Source organism: Esox lucius, chromosome 7, assembly GCF_011004845.1.
Source record: "Esox lucius isolate fEsoLuc1 chromosome 7, fEsoLuc1.pri, whole genome shotgun sequence".
NCBI lineage: Eukaryota > Metazoa > Chordata > Actinopteri > Esociformes > Esocidae > Esox > Esox lucius.
This window is the reverse complement of record NC_047575.1, coordinates 25427741-25440736: the sequence shown is the minus strand read 5'-3', so window position 1 is coordinate 25440736 and position 12996 is coordinate 25427741. Positions and strand designations below refer to the sequence as shown.

The following is a 12996-nucleotide window of genomic DNA, read 5'->3' as shown; positions in this document are numbered from 1 at the left end:
CAACAATATCATATTTTTTAGTGCTTTAATGCATGATCGGGAACTACATTTTTTTATATATATATAAATAATTTGAGATCTGGCTATTTATAAAATAATATTGCCCCGGATGCCCGGGTCTAACGATGCCAGAGGGTGAATGAAAAAAACAAATCAGAAACAACCACAGAGGGAAGGTCCATGGTTAGCCCAATGTTTAGAGACAACTCATTTCAGTGTTATGATCTGATTCGGACGATGAGTCATTTAAACAACCTTTTTAAAAACAATTAATGAGTAAATGTGGTGAAAGCCACCCACTTAAACAAGTATAGTTTTATTTTCATACAGGTGAGAGCACTTTGTTAATTCATTTCCTGGTCCAAAATCTGTTTAGACTAGCTTACAAACTCCTTGTAAATCGTTATGCCTAAAATGCTGATAAATAGACAAAAGTGCTATATGAAGAGCTACCGATATAAACCCAGATAGACATTGTTTCTGGGTTAAATGCTTTTCAATATTAAGAAATATATACATTTACCTCTGCTCATATGGTTTTGGATTTGCAATGTATTGCAAAATAAATATGTTCAAAACCCCCCATGTTTCTTTAGATCCTCTGCAGATTATCAACTGACCAACAGTAATATTTTACAATTGTTTTCAAAGTTTTCATACCCTTGGAGAATTGATAATATATGTACCGTTAATAAAAAGAAAAAAATGAACTGACCCCTGTTCAAAAGTCTGCATACCCTTAGTTCTTAATACTGTGTATTGCCCCCTTTAGCATCAATGACAGCGTGCAGTCTTTTGTAATAGTTGTCTATGAGGCCCCGAATTCTTGCAGGTGGTATAGCTGCCTATTAGTCTTGACAGAATGCCTCCACGTCACACAAAGTCTTTGGTCGTCTTGCGTGAACCGCACGTTTGAGATCTCCCCAGAATGGCTTGATGATATTAAGGTCAGGGGACTGTGATGGCCACTCCTAACCTTCATCTTTTTCTGCTGTAACCACTGGAGGGTCAACTTGGCCTTGTGCTTAGGGTCATTGTCGTGCTGGAAAGTCCAAGAGCGTCCCATGCGCAGCTTTTGTGCAGAAGAATGCAAATTGTCTGCCAGTATTTTCTGATAACATGCTGCATTCATCTTGCCATCAAAGTATTGTCGTATTGTGCTCCTTAAAACAGCCACACTGTCTTTTTCCAGAGCAGCCTGTATTTCTCCTGAGGTTACCTGTGGGTTTTTCTTTGTATCTCAAACAATTCTTATGGCTGTTTTGGCTGAACTCTTTCTTGGTCTACCTGACCTTGGCTTGGTATCAACAGATGCCCGAATTTTCCATTCTTAATAAGTGATTGAACAGTACTGACTGGCATTTGCAATCCTTTTCCATCTTTATAAAGTTCTGTTACCTTGTTATACAGGTCTTTTGACAGTTCTTTACTTATCTCCATGGCTTAGTATCTAGTCTGCTCAGAGCATCCACGTGAGAGCTAACAAACTCATTGACTATTTATACACTGACACTAATTGCAATTTAAAAAGCAACAGGTATGGGAATTCACCTTTAATTGTAATTTTCACCTGTTTGTGTCACCTTGTGTGTCTGTAACAAGACCAAACATTCAAGGGTATGTCAACTTTTGATCAAGGCCATTTGGGTGATTTCTGTTATAATTATGATTTAAAAAGGAGCTAAGAAATGTGATAATAAATGGCTTCATATGTTAAATAAAATAGTTTTATTTACATGATCAGTCATATTTTCAAAATCAATGCCAAAATTTCACAATTTCTGCCAGGGTATGCAAACTTATGAGCACAACTGTAACTGCCAATAATTTTAGTAAAAAAGTTAAATAAAATGTTCACTTTCAGTACAGCAGTCATACCCCAAGCAAGTTAGAACAAAGTCTAACCAATCGTTTCCCGTCCATTGAGAATAACCTACTTGCTAAGTTTGGCTGGGTCGTAATAATTTAAGAAGAGTTTAAAGGTATATTACTACAGTTTGACCTCATTTATAATGGTTGTTTTATTGCCTTCTTTCTCCATGATATTGTCTTTACTTGGCTCTCTTCTGCACAACCTGTGAAAGATAAAATATAACATTAAAATATATAAAAAATAATAACAAAACAAATAATCTTTAAGTGTGTTCAGTGACACCATAATATTCATGTATCATATTCTGTTAACACACTCTGAAGAGATATTATTGACATTCCCTATACTCTTATTCATGCACAGAAAAGTATGAAGGTGTGAGACATTTTTATATAGTTTTTTTGCATAGTTGTGTCTATTTTGGGCTGTCACTTCTCACCACCAGGGGGCAGTGTCACTGGGGTCAGGGGTCAGATGTTGGATCAGGTGTATAAGGTCCCAGGTATAACACATGCATGGGTGTAGATGGAGATTCATTTAACTACATATAAACTATTCTCTTCTGAACCATGGAAACGCTGGGCAGTTACTTTAATTGTACATTTCAATGTTGTCCTTAAGAGTAGGACATACCCTTTAAATTTCTGCATCTGCTCCACTGTCTCTGGTAGCTCTTTGCGGAACGTCTCTGGCAGGAAAATATTCATAGCGGATGAGGCGACAGTCAAGCTCCCCATAATAATGTAGGGGAGGTACTTGTTAACACTTCCTGTGAAAACAAATTGCATTAGGCCAGAAAACAGACAGGTCATAATGAACTGATGCACATTTGTTAAGAAATTAATTCATTTTCAACTTGGTTTTAGGTTTAGAGGATCCCAGAGGTAAATCCAGGGGGCGTTGTGTATTAATTTTAAGAGGAAATGTGTAAACTCTGTGGAAGAACCCATGCATTTTGAGGATGGTTGACACAATAATATTCAGACTTTACAGCGTAACCTTTGCCACCTGACTTGTTGCTTTCTGCGCAGGACACAGAATACGTCAGAAAAATCTTGCCCTTTACTGCTCAGGTACCGAGGCAGCATGAACCATACAAATAATTCATGGATAAAATACAATAAAAACAGAACAGAGGACTGTTTCTAAAGGATTGTCTGCCAGCGAAAAATTTGCATCCTGACTGTGTCCAGTTATGTTTAAACTCAGCTGAACGATTAATGTATGCGATTGTACCGAGGTAGATCACATATGGAGCGGCAATAGTCCCAATCCGGGCCGCTGAAGAACACATGCCAACTCCAGCACTCCGGACCACAGTGGGGTAGATCTCTGCAGTGTAGATGTAGACCACAGTGAAGGACATGGTGAAGCCAAACTTCCCAACCATCTCCAAGGCTATAGCTACACCAGGCAGATCTACAGGGAGAAGAAAGATGTTTTGGGATGAATGTGTGATTTCAAAGCTGGCATGCAATTTAAAAAGCCTTAACTTATCTGGACATGTATGCCTAATGGAAATGTTATATCTCTACTAATTCAAGCTAATTCAACATTTTTAAACAAGGGGTTAAGTATTGAACATTCAATCATGTTTGTTATATTGAAATCCTGGACTGGTTAATTGGACTGGTTAATTGGCAATGTTCAGTTCCTATCATACATAGAAGTTTGTTATTATAAAGCATTTAAAAATCTTTATCATCCAAAATCTTACTTTCTGGGATGACTTGGATTACAAATAGCATTCCTCCTCCTATTAAGAGGAAGGCCGAAAGCAGAGGTCTTCTGGGACAGTTTCTGAGGAGCAATGTAGATACTACATATGCTGGGACCTCAGTAAGAGCTGACAAGAAACAATTAAGATGAGGATTTCCACTCAGATTGGAGGTATTTAGCGAGAGACCATAATATCCAATGTTCACTGCCATCCTGAAAAGGCAGAATACGCAAAATCTTGAATAAAATATATACTGTACGATCAGCATGTGTGTGTCATTGCTTCTTTTTAAAAAAAACTTTTTTTTAACTATTAAGAATCTCAGTGATAACAACAGATTGGGAAAAGCACTCACCATAGAAACAAACAGACTAGTGTGACAAATCTAATGTTGCTGGTTCTCACAACATCAATCATGCTGTATTTATTTGTAGGTGGCGACGATACTTCCAACTGTTTTTGATTTAATGGAAAAGGCAAGTTTATTTTTATAGCAGCTTTTCATACACAGGGCTAGTCAAAGTGCTTTACATTATAAAAAGCAAACATCAGGCATGCTAGAATTTCTTTTTGCATAAAATACAGCGCATCCAAATAGAAACATCTGTAGTTCCATTAACACATATAAGATATTATTTTAAGAAGAATAAAAGGGCAGATATAGTTTAACCTGTGTTCATGTTTTGTTTTGTATTCATCCCACAAACAGGTTAAAACTCACCTCAGCGTCTTTAAAGATGACCTCTGGTGCCGTGACCCGGTTCTTCCTGGCAGCTTCTCTCAGTATGACCTCAGCCTCCTCCACTCTCCCTTGGGCGTACAACCATCTGGGAGACTCTGGGATCATCCTGATGTAGGCACAGAGTTTATTGTGAATTGATCACGCTGACAATTTTAACTGTGTTATAGTTTTAATTAGTTGTATAAGTTGATAACGCACCACCATAAGGGGATATACACCACAGTTATACTGGATAGGGTGATGAGAAGTGTTCTCCAATCCCTTATTGCATAGGCGATCCCTGGCAATATCATGTAACCAATGCAGTAGTGCAGAAAGGCCCCCAGAGTGGTGAAGATTTCACGCATGGACTTGCATAACACCTCTGTTCCTGTTGAAGACAGACACAATCATTTCATATTTATGTTTTGGAAACAGAAACGTTAAACCAAAAAACAACCCCAACTTTGTCCACTGTTCAATTAAAGTGCAACATCAGTTTACTTTGAACCTATTTGATTTGCCAAAAGTTAATGGAACTACAGTACTTCCACTCTGCCCTCTTTTGTATGAATCCCAAACCAAACGAAAGCTAGTGATCATAATTTTGAATGATCAAATTAAAAGTTGTCCAGCTATACAACAAAAAGAGATACGATTAAAAAATATATATTACTACAATGTTTTTTTGTAGTTTTACTACAAATGTATGTGCATGTGCTCCGTTAGATATATGAATATTACTTGACATAAACGTCAAATGACTATAATCAAACGGCACAACAAAGATTTAAGATTATGCTATTATCAAATGAGTTCATGTCAGTGCTCACCCACCCTCCACAGATTCACTAGAAACCTACAACATCCAGGATTCTGGGATGTCAAAAATACAGTTATCTTTGAACATTTCCCCCTGAAAAAGGTTCTGGGAGGCCACTCATGCATTTATTTTGCACCAGTTACGCTAGCTAAATACTTACCCAGTACAAATGCAGTGATATAGAGGGATATCTGAGAGGCCCCAACAAATGTGAACAATACACAGAAAAACTCCCATGAGGGTGAGAAAGCCTGAATGAACACAGAGAGCATCTGCGCCAGAAGAGAGCCAAAGAGCACCTTCTTCCTCCCAAACCTAAAAAAAAAAAAGAAAAAGGAGTAAATAACACAAAACTCTTCTCTGCAAGATTATATGCATGACTATGTTGGACCTATATTTCTCCATGACAAGCCTGTTGATTGACACCAGAGAGCGCTGTAGTCATTCATTTAGCTGATATTTAGACTTGACAGACTTGCAAAATATGACTTTCCACATGCAGTCTACTACTATGAACCTACGACAGAATACATCACATACAAGTACAGGATGGGAAATATATGTGTGGGTAACAGTTGTGACCTGCATGAAAAACATTTACCTATCGGAAAGCTGGCCTGACACCAATGATCCGATAAGGAAACCAATGAAGAGAGTTGAGGAGGCAAAGGGAGTTTTCCACTCATTGTCACAGACAAGATCCCACTGCAGAGAGAAATCACATCATTCCAGCAACTGTGGCAGAAAAAGGCCACACTAACAAACCCATGCTGACTAACAATTGGTTTTAGGTGAAACATAAATGTTCCCTTGTGTTGACACAACACATTACAACACATTACAACACATTTAGTAATTCAAAGGATATGCACCATTTAGTACAATCAGTTCACAAATTCATGGCCAAATGCTTGTGCCACAGGAGTGTTTTAGACACTCACCTCAGTGACTATGGTAGACTGATAGATGTCATCGCTGTAGGTCCATCCATCCACACAACGCTCCTGATCCACCTGAGTGAGGTTGATGTCCAGTCCAGGAATGTATCCCAGAGCAGACAGGTTTCGGACTACGTCCAGCCTGTATCTGCTACACTTGCTATTTTCCTCGTGTCCATTCACCACCTCAGTGGGAATAATTGCTTTCCTCCATACCTCACTCAGGTTACTTGATTCTGGGATAAAACAGTGGTGCGGGGGAGTAGCTCCAACAAATACAAAGAACAGCCCAAAGAATCCAGTGGAGATATAAATTACATTGAGAAGAAAAAAGGTGGTATAGAAGTAAGGCCCCTTCTGCCCCAGGAAAGCAGTAATGTCATCATAATCTCCCATTCTCACAGCCGTATGAGGGAAAATGGAACACCTGATACTGTTCACGATGTGTGTATCAAAGAAGTGATGGCTACTGAAGAGTTAAGTTATCTTGTAGCAAACACTCAAGCGGACAGAATTCCAACTTCCAGACCTGGTGAAGTCCAGGGCCCCTTAACAACAAGCCACAGAGCACAGCTGTTACATTCCCTGTGTCACAGAGAGTTGGTCCCAGTGTTAATCCCCAGCAGGGAATGGTTGTATCCACCTTTGTCTTTGTTAATTTAAAGAACAGAAAAGAACATAACCTGTTAAACATCAGAGGAAGACCTCAAACTCATTACCTCTGATTGAGTTAAAATATACTGTAGATTCAATACACAGTCCATAAAAACAGCCATATTAACACCCATGTAATGTCAGTCCTGGTTGCAAGTGTTTTGTAGCATTTTCTCTACAACATTCCTGCACTTGTAAATTCCCTTAGGAATTGCACGTGATGGTACTGTGAAGGTTTTAGATGGCATTAAAAATCCACAAAACTTTTTAATACCTATAAGTTGTGTTCAACCAATTAACTGTGTGTCAACTTGTAATCACAGGTTCAAGCAGGAAAACTCAAACAAATATAATTAATTGGTAGAATACTGGAATTTAAAACAGGCCTAAACCTGCAGTCATTATATAACTACTAAGGAAAATTTGCATCTTCTGTTAACGTACCAAGGTATGTATGCTGTACTTACTTTCTAGTTTCTAGCACTTTTTGAGAGAGTCCTCAAGCAAATGTCCTCAGTTAGGGTTCTGACTTCATGTAACCTCTCTGGCTGGAGTTTGGGGAGTTTTATTCACTCATCCAATCTGTCAGTCATTAAATTCATTAATGTCTGACAAGATTATTTCCCAGAGTAATCAATTATAGTATAGCAATGAGTTTCCCCCTGACTAAGCAGATTTGAGTGGATTGTGTTGGTGTGGGGGTGGCGGGGGGGCAGGTAGCAAGCCTAATTGTCATTCAAAGTTTAAACAACCCGTCATCATTGAGTTGACTTATTGGTGGAATGTATTGATGGAATGAGTTGATCCTTTACAAATGCTCTTTAAGTTATATTAATTTAGATTTCCGCTTAACAAAACTTAGACACAGAGCAGGTAACTTTAACAGGAGGAAGTGATACTTGTCACAGTTTAATGTTTAAATCAACATAAATGAAAAGATAAGGACACAATCTTTCTCACTCACCTTCCTTGAGAACATGTTATTACCAGATTGATTGTTTTGTTGATCATTGATTTTGATGGACTTTGTTTTCTGTTAGGCCACATGCATCAAAATGTGTTCACACGTGCATTATGTGCCAGCTGTATTCTAAGAGCACTACAAAGACTGCAATGTTAGAAAGCACTCATTCATTGGTTGTCAAAACTAGAATGCTAAATAATGTTTTATATTGTATTTTACAGCATTTAGAGCTTATTTACAACACGCTGTATTTTCAGAGAAAGACTTGGAATGCTAGATTATTCGATTGTGTGAACTTGCAGATATCGATAGCTCAAGACACCACCTTTCCAAGTTAGTGTGCGCCACATTTCTGATCGACCACCCCTGGACATAGGCGGACATCCTGGAGGGGATGTGGGGGACACAAACCACTCATCCTGGGATGTGGGGGACACAACCCACTCATCCTGGGATGTGGGGGACACAACCCACTCATCCTGGGATGTGGGGGACACAACCCACTCATCCTGGGATGTGGGGGACACAAACCACTCATCCTGGGATGTGGGGGACACAACCCACTCATCCTGGGATGTGGGGGACACAACCCACTCATCCTGGGATGTGGGGGACACAACCCACTCATCCTGGGATGTGGGGGACACAAACCACTCATCCTGGGATGTGGGGGACACAACCCACTCATCCTGGGATGTGGGGGACACAAACCACTCATCCTGGGATGTGGGGGACACAACCCACTCATCCTGGGATGTGGGGGACACAACCCACTCATCCTGGGATGTGGGGGACACAAACCACTCATCCTGGGATGTGGGGGACACAACCCACTCATCCTGGGATGTGGGGGACACAACCCACTCATCCTGGGATGTGGGGGACACAACCCACTCATCCTGGGGAAAACTGCCCCCCCCCCCCGATGTAGTGGCAACTAGATATGTTGGCATAGAACGTAATCAAGGTTTTTACAATAGTGCCCAGGGAACGTAATTCTTGAGATATAGGGTACAGCACAAGGCCCAGTTGGCCCTCCAGTGGTTACAGCAGAAAAAGGTGAAGGTTCTGGAGTGGCCATCACAGTCTCCTGACCTTAAGATAATCGAGCCACTCTGGGGAGATCTCAAACGTGTGGTTCATGCATGATAACTAAAGACTTTGCATGACCTGGAGGCATTTTGCCAAGACGAATGGGCAGCTAAACCGCCTGCAAGAATTTGGGGCCTCATAGACAACTATTACAAAAGACTGCACACTCTCATTAATGCTAAAGGGGTCAGTTAATTTTTTTCTTTGTTGCCATGTTTAGTTTTATGATTGTGCCATTCTGTTATGACCTACAGTTGAATGTGAATCCCTTAAGAAATAAAAGACGTGTTTTGCCTGCTCACTCATGTTTTAATTACAATTGGTACAAATATTTTGAGCACAACTGCATCACTGTAAATGTAACTATGTAATATCAGTAATATTAATAAGATGCAATGAAAGCACTTTGTCTCACAATGGTTTGATCCAAAATGGTTTGATCCCCCCCCCCAGCCCTCAAGAGTGGTACATCTTGCAGGTTGTGGTACACTGCATGTGTGGGAATCTGACAGTCTGTCATTGGTGGCTGACTGAATTTGCAGAGCTACAAACTGATTCTAAAACAGTATTACAGCACTACTATTGGTGTCCCCCTCAAGAATTGCTCTTGAGGAAATTTCATGTAATTGTCCCCTCCAAAGTTGCTATCAGATTTTCGCCCCTGGCCCCGGAGGTTTGCCAGTGTGAACACAATTGTGTCAGAACTGTATCACGTTTGTGTGCAGTGCAGACGCCTGATTAAGTGTTACAGTACGTCTGGAACATGTCAGGGCACATTCAAAACCTATGGAAATTATTATGCAAGATAAGTCTTTCTCGTTTTTAAATCGTCCCTAACGCTACAATAACTGTAGTAACAACATAGTAATTAAAATTACTATGTTTAAATAGGCCTTGGCCTATTTAAACCATTAGGTATCAGCTGTATAGTGGCCAAATGCATTCAGATAAAAGAGAAAAACATATTGATATTATCATTTTGTTGTACAAGCGCTGTATGCAATTCAAATGTACATTTCTTGGTATATAGGAGCCATTTGTAACCAGACCGCGATCAACTGCTGTGAGGGTCCACATCAAGTCTCTGAGCATATCCTGTTTGTTCAAAGCCGGCCTCTAACCCAGAGCCACTGATAGAACAGCTACATTTTGGATTGACACTACTCCACACCTTTTCAAATTAAAAACCAGTTGGACAGGCATTTCATTTTCATGCACACACTTGTGCACATTTTAGTTTTACATTTTCAAATGGGTATCTTAGGCTTCCTGGCAAAAACAGAGTATGACACGTGTGAGTACATCTCTGTCTCAATTCGCATACTAAGTCCTACATTCTGCAAGTACGTACTTCACGGATGATGGTGAAGTATATAAAGTTTTGTAAGATAATATGCCAGAATCTGGGCATGCTACCACGTCTTTTGCATCTGGTCATTAGATTATTTTGTCGTGCATTAAAATCCAGACAAGTTTGAATATTTTGCTAGACACCATTATTGTGTTAAATTGACTAATATTTTTTATGAACTTGTGTATTTTTTTATGAACGGTTTACTTCCACTACATTCATGTATGTCTTTTGCTACCTGCCACCTACATTTCTTACAAGCCAGGAGTACTACTATCTTACTACTTTGGAATGGTCATTGTAATTAGCCCAAGCTACAGAGACTGAAAGACAATTTATACACTTCCAAAGCTAACCTTGCTTGAGCAAAGATAGTTGGATACTGCTAGCTAGATAACATTGACACATGCACCTAATAAATTCTCTTAAAATAGCTAATAATGTTAACGTAGCTAGAATGGTACATTTCATACCACAACAACGTTTGTTTGTCTTTCACATGTGTAAAAACAATCAATATTGGTGACGATAACTGAGTATTTTGTCAAGTGAAAAGATGATAGAATATTTGCAAACCCCTCATCTTTTAGGGTTTTTGGTCTATATTACCCCAAAAAGCATGCATGGTTGCGTATTTTTAAAAATCCACCGGAAATAGTAGATAATCCGGGCACTTTTGGCACATTACTTCCATTGTACTATAGTTTAAGAAATACTAATCTTCATAGCATGCTGTATAGTAAAGATGGTATGCAATTTGAGACAACGTGTTTTTTCAGTTTGTTTCCATTTGCAATGCAGCTTATGTAGCTTGGAACGCACAGTTTCAACTCATGAATTTTGATAATGCTAATAATGCTAGTTCCAGGCTGTGATAGAGGTGAATAACGGCTTGTTGTGAAAAATGAATCCATGGACCTTCACAAAAAAAAACAGGGTATGCATAATGTTACCCAAATATGAATCTAGATCTATCTCTTTAACATTCATGTATACTTATTTGCAAAGCCTGGAAATAAAAAAAAAAGATTACAGGATTAATTGATTTGGTTTTTCTCTTCACATAAATATAAAAAAAAAGAACATTTGTTAAATAATACATAATGAATAATATGTAAATATACAAGTGACAGCAGTTGCTAGAATAAAAATCGTTAAGAGCTGGAGGACAGCGGTTGGTCTGTGGGAAGATAATGGCATGTAATCGGTAGGAGCTCAGATGCCATTTTGTAAAAGCATCTACAGCTGGCACACCATCTTCTAAAATGAATTGCGAAGCATATCGGGTCGCCGGTCTCCCGATTACTCATTCCTATCTGGGATGATAGTAGGATAGGAGGTAGTGATTACAGCCTAGTTGAAAGGTTGCTTGTTCAAATTCACTAGCCAACAAGGTGGCAAATCCCACAATTTAGCCCTAATTGCTCCTGTAAGACTCTCTGAATTTACATAACTGGAAGCAGAATGTTGAAACTACGTCAGTAATTTCAAATTAGGTAAGCAGTTGCTTATCAACAGCCTTGACCAGGTAATCTAATCACAAATGTTATCTTAACTAAAATAGCAGCCATATAATGCCGTCAAAGCAGTTATCATACAGAGTTCATTATTGTTCAGAAGGAACAAAAAGTTTCAGAAGGTCCAGTCAGCCCATAAATGCATTGAGTTCCGTGTTATTTTTTAGTCTTAATTTGTGTGTGTTTGCGAAACCACCCCTAATGGTCTATTTTAGTCAGGCACGTGCACAGATAGACCCCGGTGTGGTTTCAGCCCCTGCCATTTATTTTCCCCTTAGACTCAACAAGTGCCCTTTATACACATCGGTAATTATTGCCTGCATTCTATCTGCGTCACACATTCTCTCAGACAGTCATTCATTGCCTTGCTTTGCAAACCTGGATTTCTGAATTTTCTCCAATTGTACCTAGTAGATCCTCTCAAGCTCTGTCAAATTGGACGCTGAGTGTCTTCCACTGTGATCTGGAGGTCTACCCACAGATGCTCAGCTGCAGTCAAGTCGGGGCTTTGGCTGGCCAATTTATAGACATTCACAGACTTGTCCAGAAGCATTCAGGCCTAACAGTTAGATTTTGGTCTAATCCGACAATCATTTTTTTTTCCTCATGCTTTCAGCATCCTTAAGGCAGCATGTCACATCCCTTTTTACTCAGGAATGGCTTCTGTCTAGCTGCTGTACCATAAAGGTATGTTTGGGAACACTTAAATCACACATCGGGTCTCAATGAGCAAAATACATTCAAGATCAAAATCTTTACTGTACATTACGTAATTAGTTGAGAACAAAGTGATGTAACAACAGTCAATGGAAACCAAATCACCAACCAATTGAGGGCTGTATTCAAACTCACACCGAAAATCCTAGTAAACAATTGAAATCACAGCCTGTCCCAACTTGTGTAAATTTCATCGCGGAAACTCATAATGTGACTCATTAGTGTGTATGGCACCCTCGTGCCTGTATACACTCCCGACAATGTCTGGGCATGCTCCTGATGAGAAGGTGAATGATGTCCTGCACAATCTCCTCCCAAACCTGGATTAGGTTATCAGTGAGCACCTGGACAGTCTGTAACGCTACTTGGCGGTGTCAGATGCACCGATACATAATGTCCCAGAGGTTCTCAATTGAATTCAGGTCTGGGGAATGAGAGGGCCATTCAATGGCATCAATGCCTTCATCCAGGAACTGCCTACACACTCTGGCCTCATGAGGTCGGGCATTGTCCTGCACCAGAAAGAACCCAGGGCCCACTGCACCAGCGAAAGGTCCGATGATGGGTCTGAGGATTTTATCTCAGTACCTAACAGCAGTCAGGGTACCGTTGACTAGCACGTGGAG

General features: G+C 39.7%; 2 protein-coding genes across 2 annotated transcripts in view; one reads left to right on the top strand and one right to left on the bottom strand.

Moving 5' to 3' along the window:
- Positions 1 to 12996, top strand: part of slc22a21 (solute carrier family 22 member 21) — a 47395-nt gene that overhangs the window by 21473 nt on the left and 12926 nt on the right. The window lies entirely within an intron of this gene.
- slc22a5 (solute carrier family 22 member 5) lies at positions 1789 to 6585 on the bottom strand. Its single transcript, XM_034293130.1, has 10 exons — positions 6079 to 6585; positions 5739 to 5842; positions 5298 to 5452; positions 4534 to 4705; positions 4315 to 4441; positions 3949 to 4046; positions 3591 to 3805; positions 3110 to 3292; positions 2507 to 2642; positions 1789 to 2075 (listed from the first exon to the last, which is right to left on the bottom strand). The coding sequence occupies exons 1-10, from the start codon at positions 6469 to 6471 to the stop codon at positions 1991 to 1993; spliced, it is 1668 nt and encodes a 555-aa protein (XP_034149021.1). The 5' UTR covers positions 6472 to 6585; the 3' UTR covers positions 1789 to 1990.

Bases quoted from the DNA above. Each gene is read 5' to 3' on its own strand.
- slc22a5 (XM_034293130.1), bottom strand. From the start codon at position 6,471: ATGGGAGATTATGATGACATTACTGCTTTCCTGGGGCAGAAGGGGCCT. The intron at 4,442-4,533 runs GTGCGTTATCAA...TGCCTACATCAG, and splicing joins GTGTATATCCCCTTATGGTG to GATGATCCCAGAGTCTCCCA. The intron at 2,643-3,109 runs GTACAATCGCAT...TTGTTTTCACAG, and splicing joins TCCATATGTGATCTACCTCG to GAAGTGTTAACAAGTACCTC.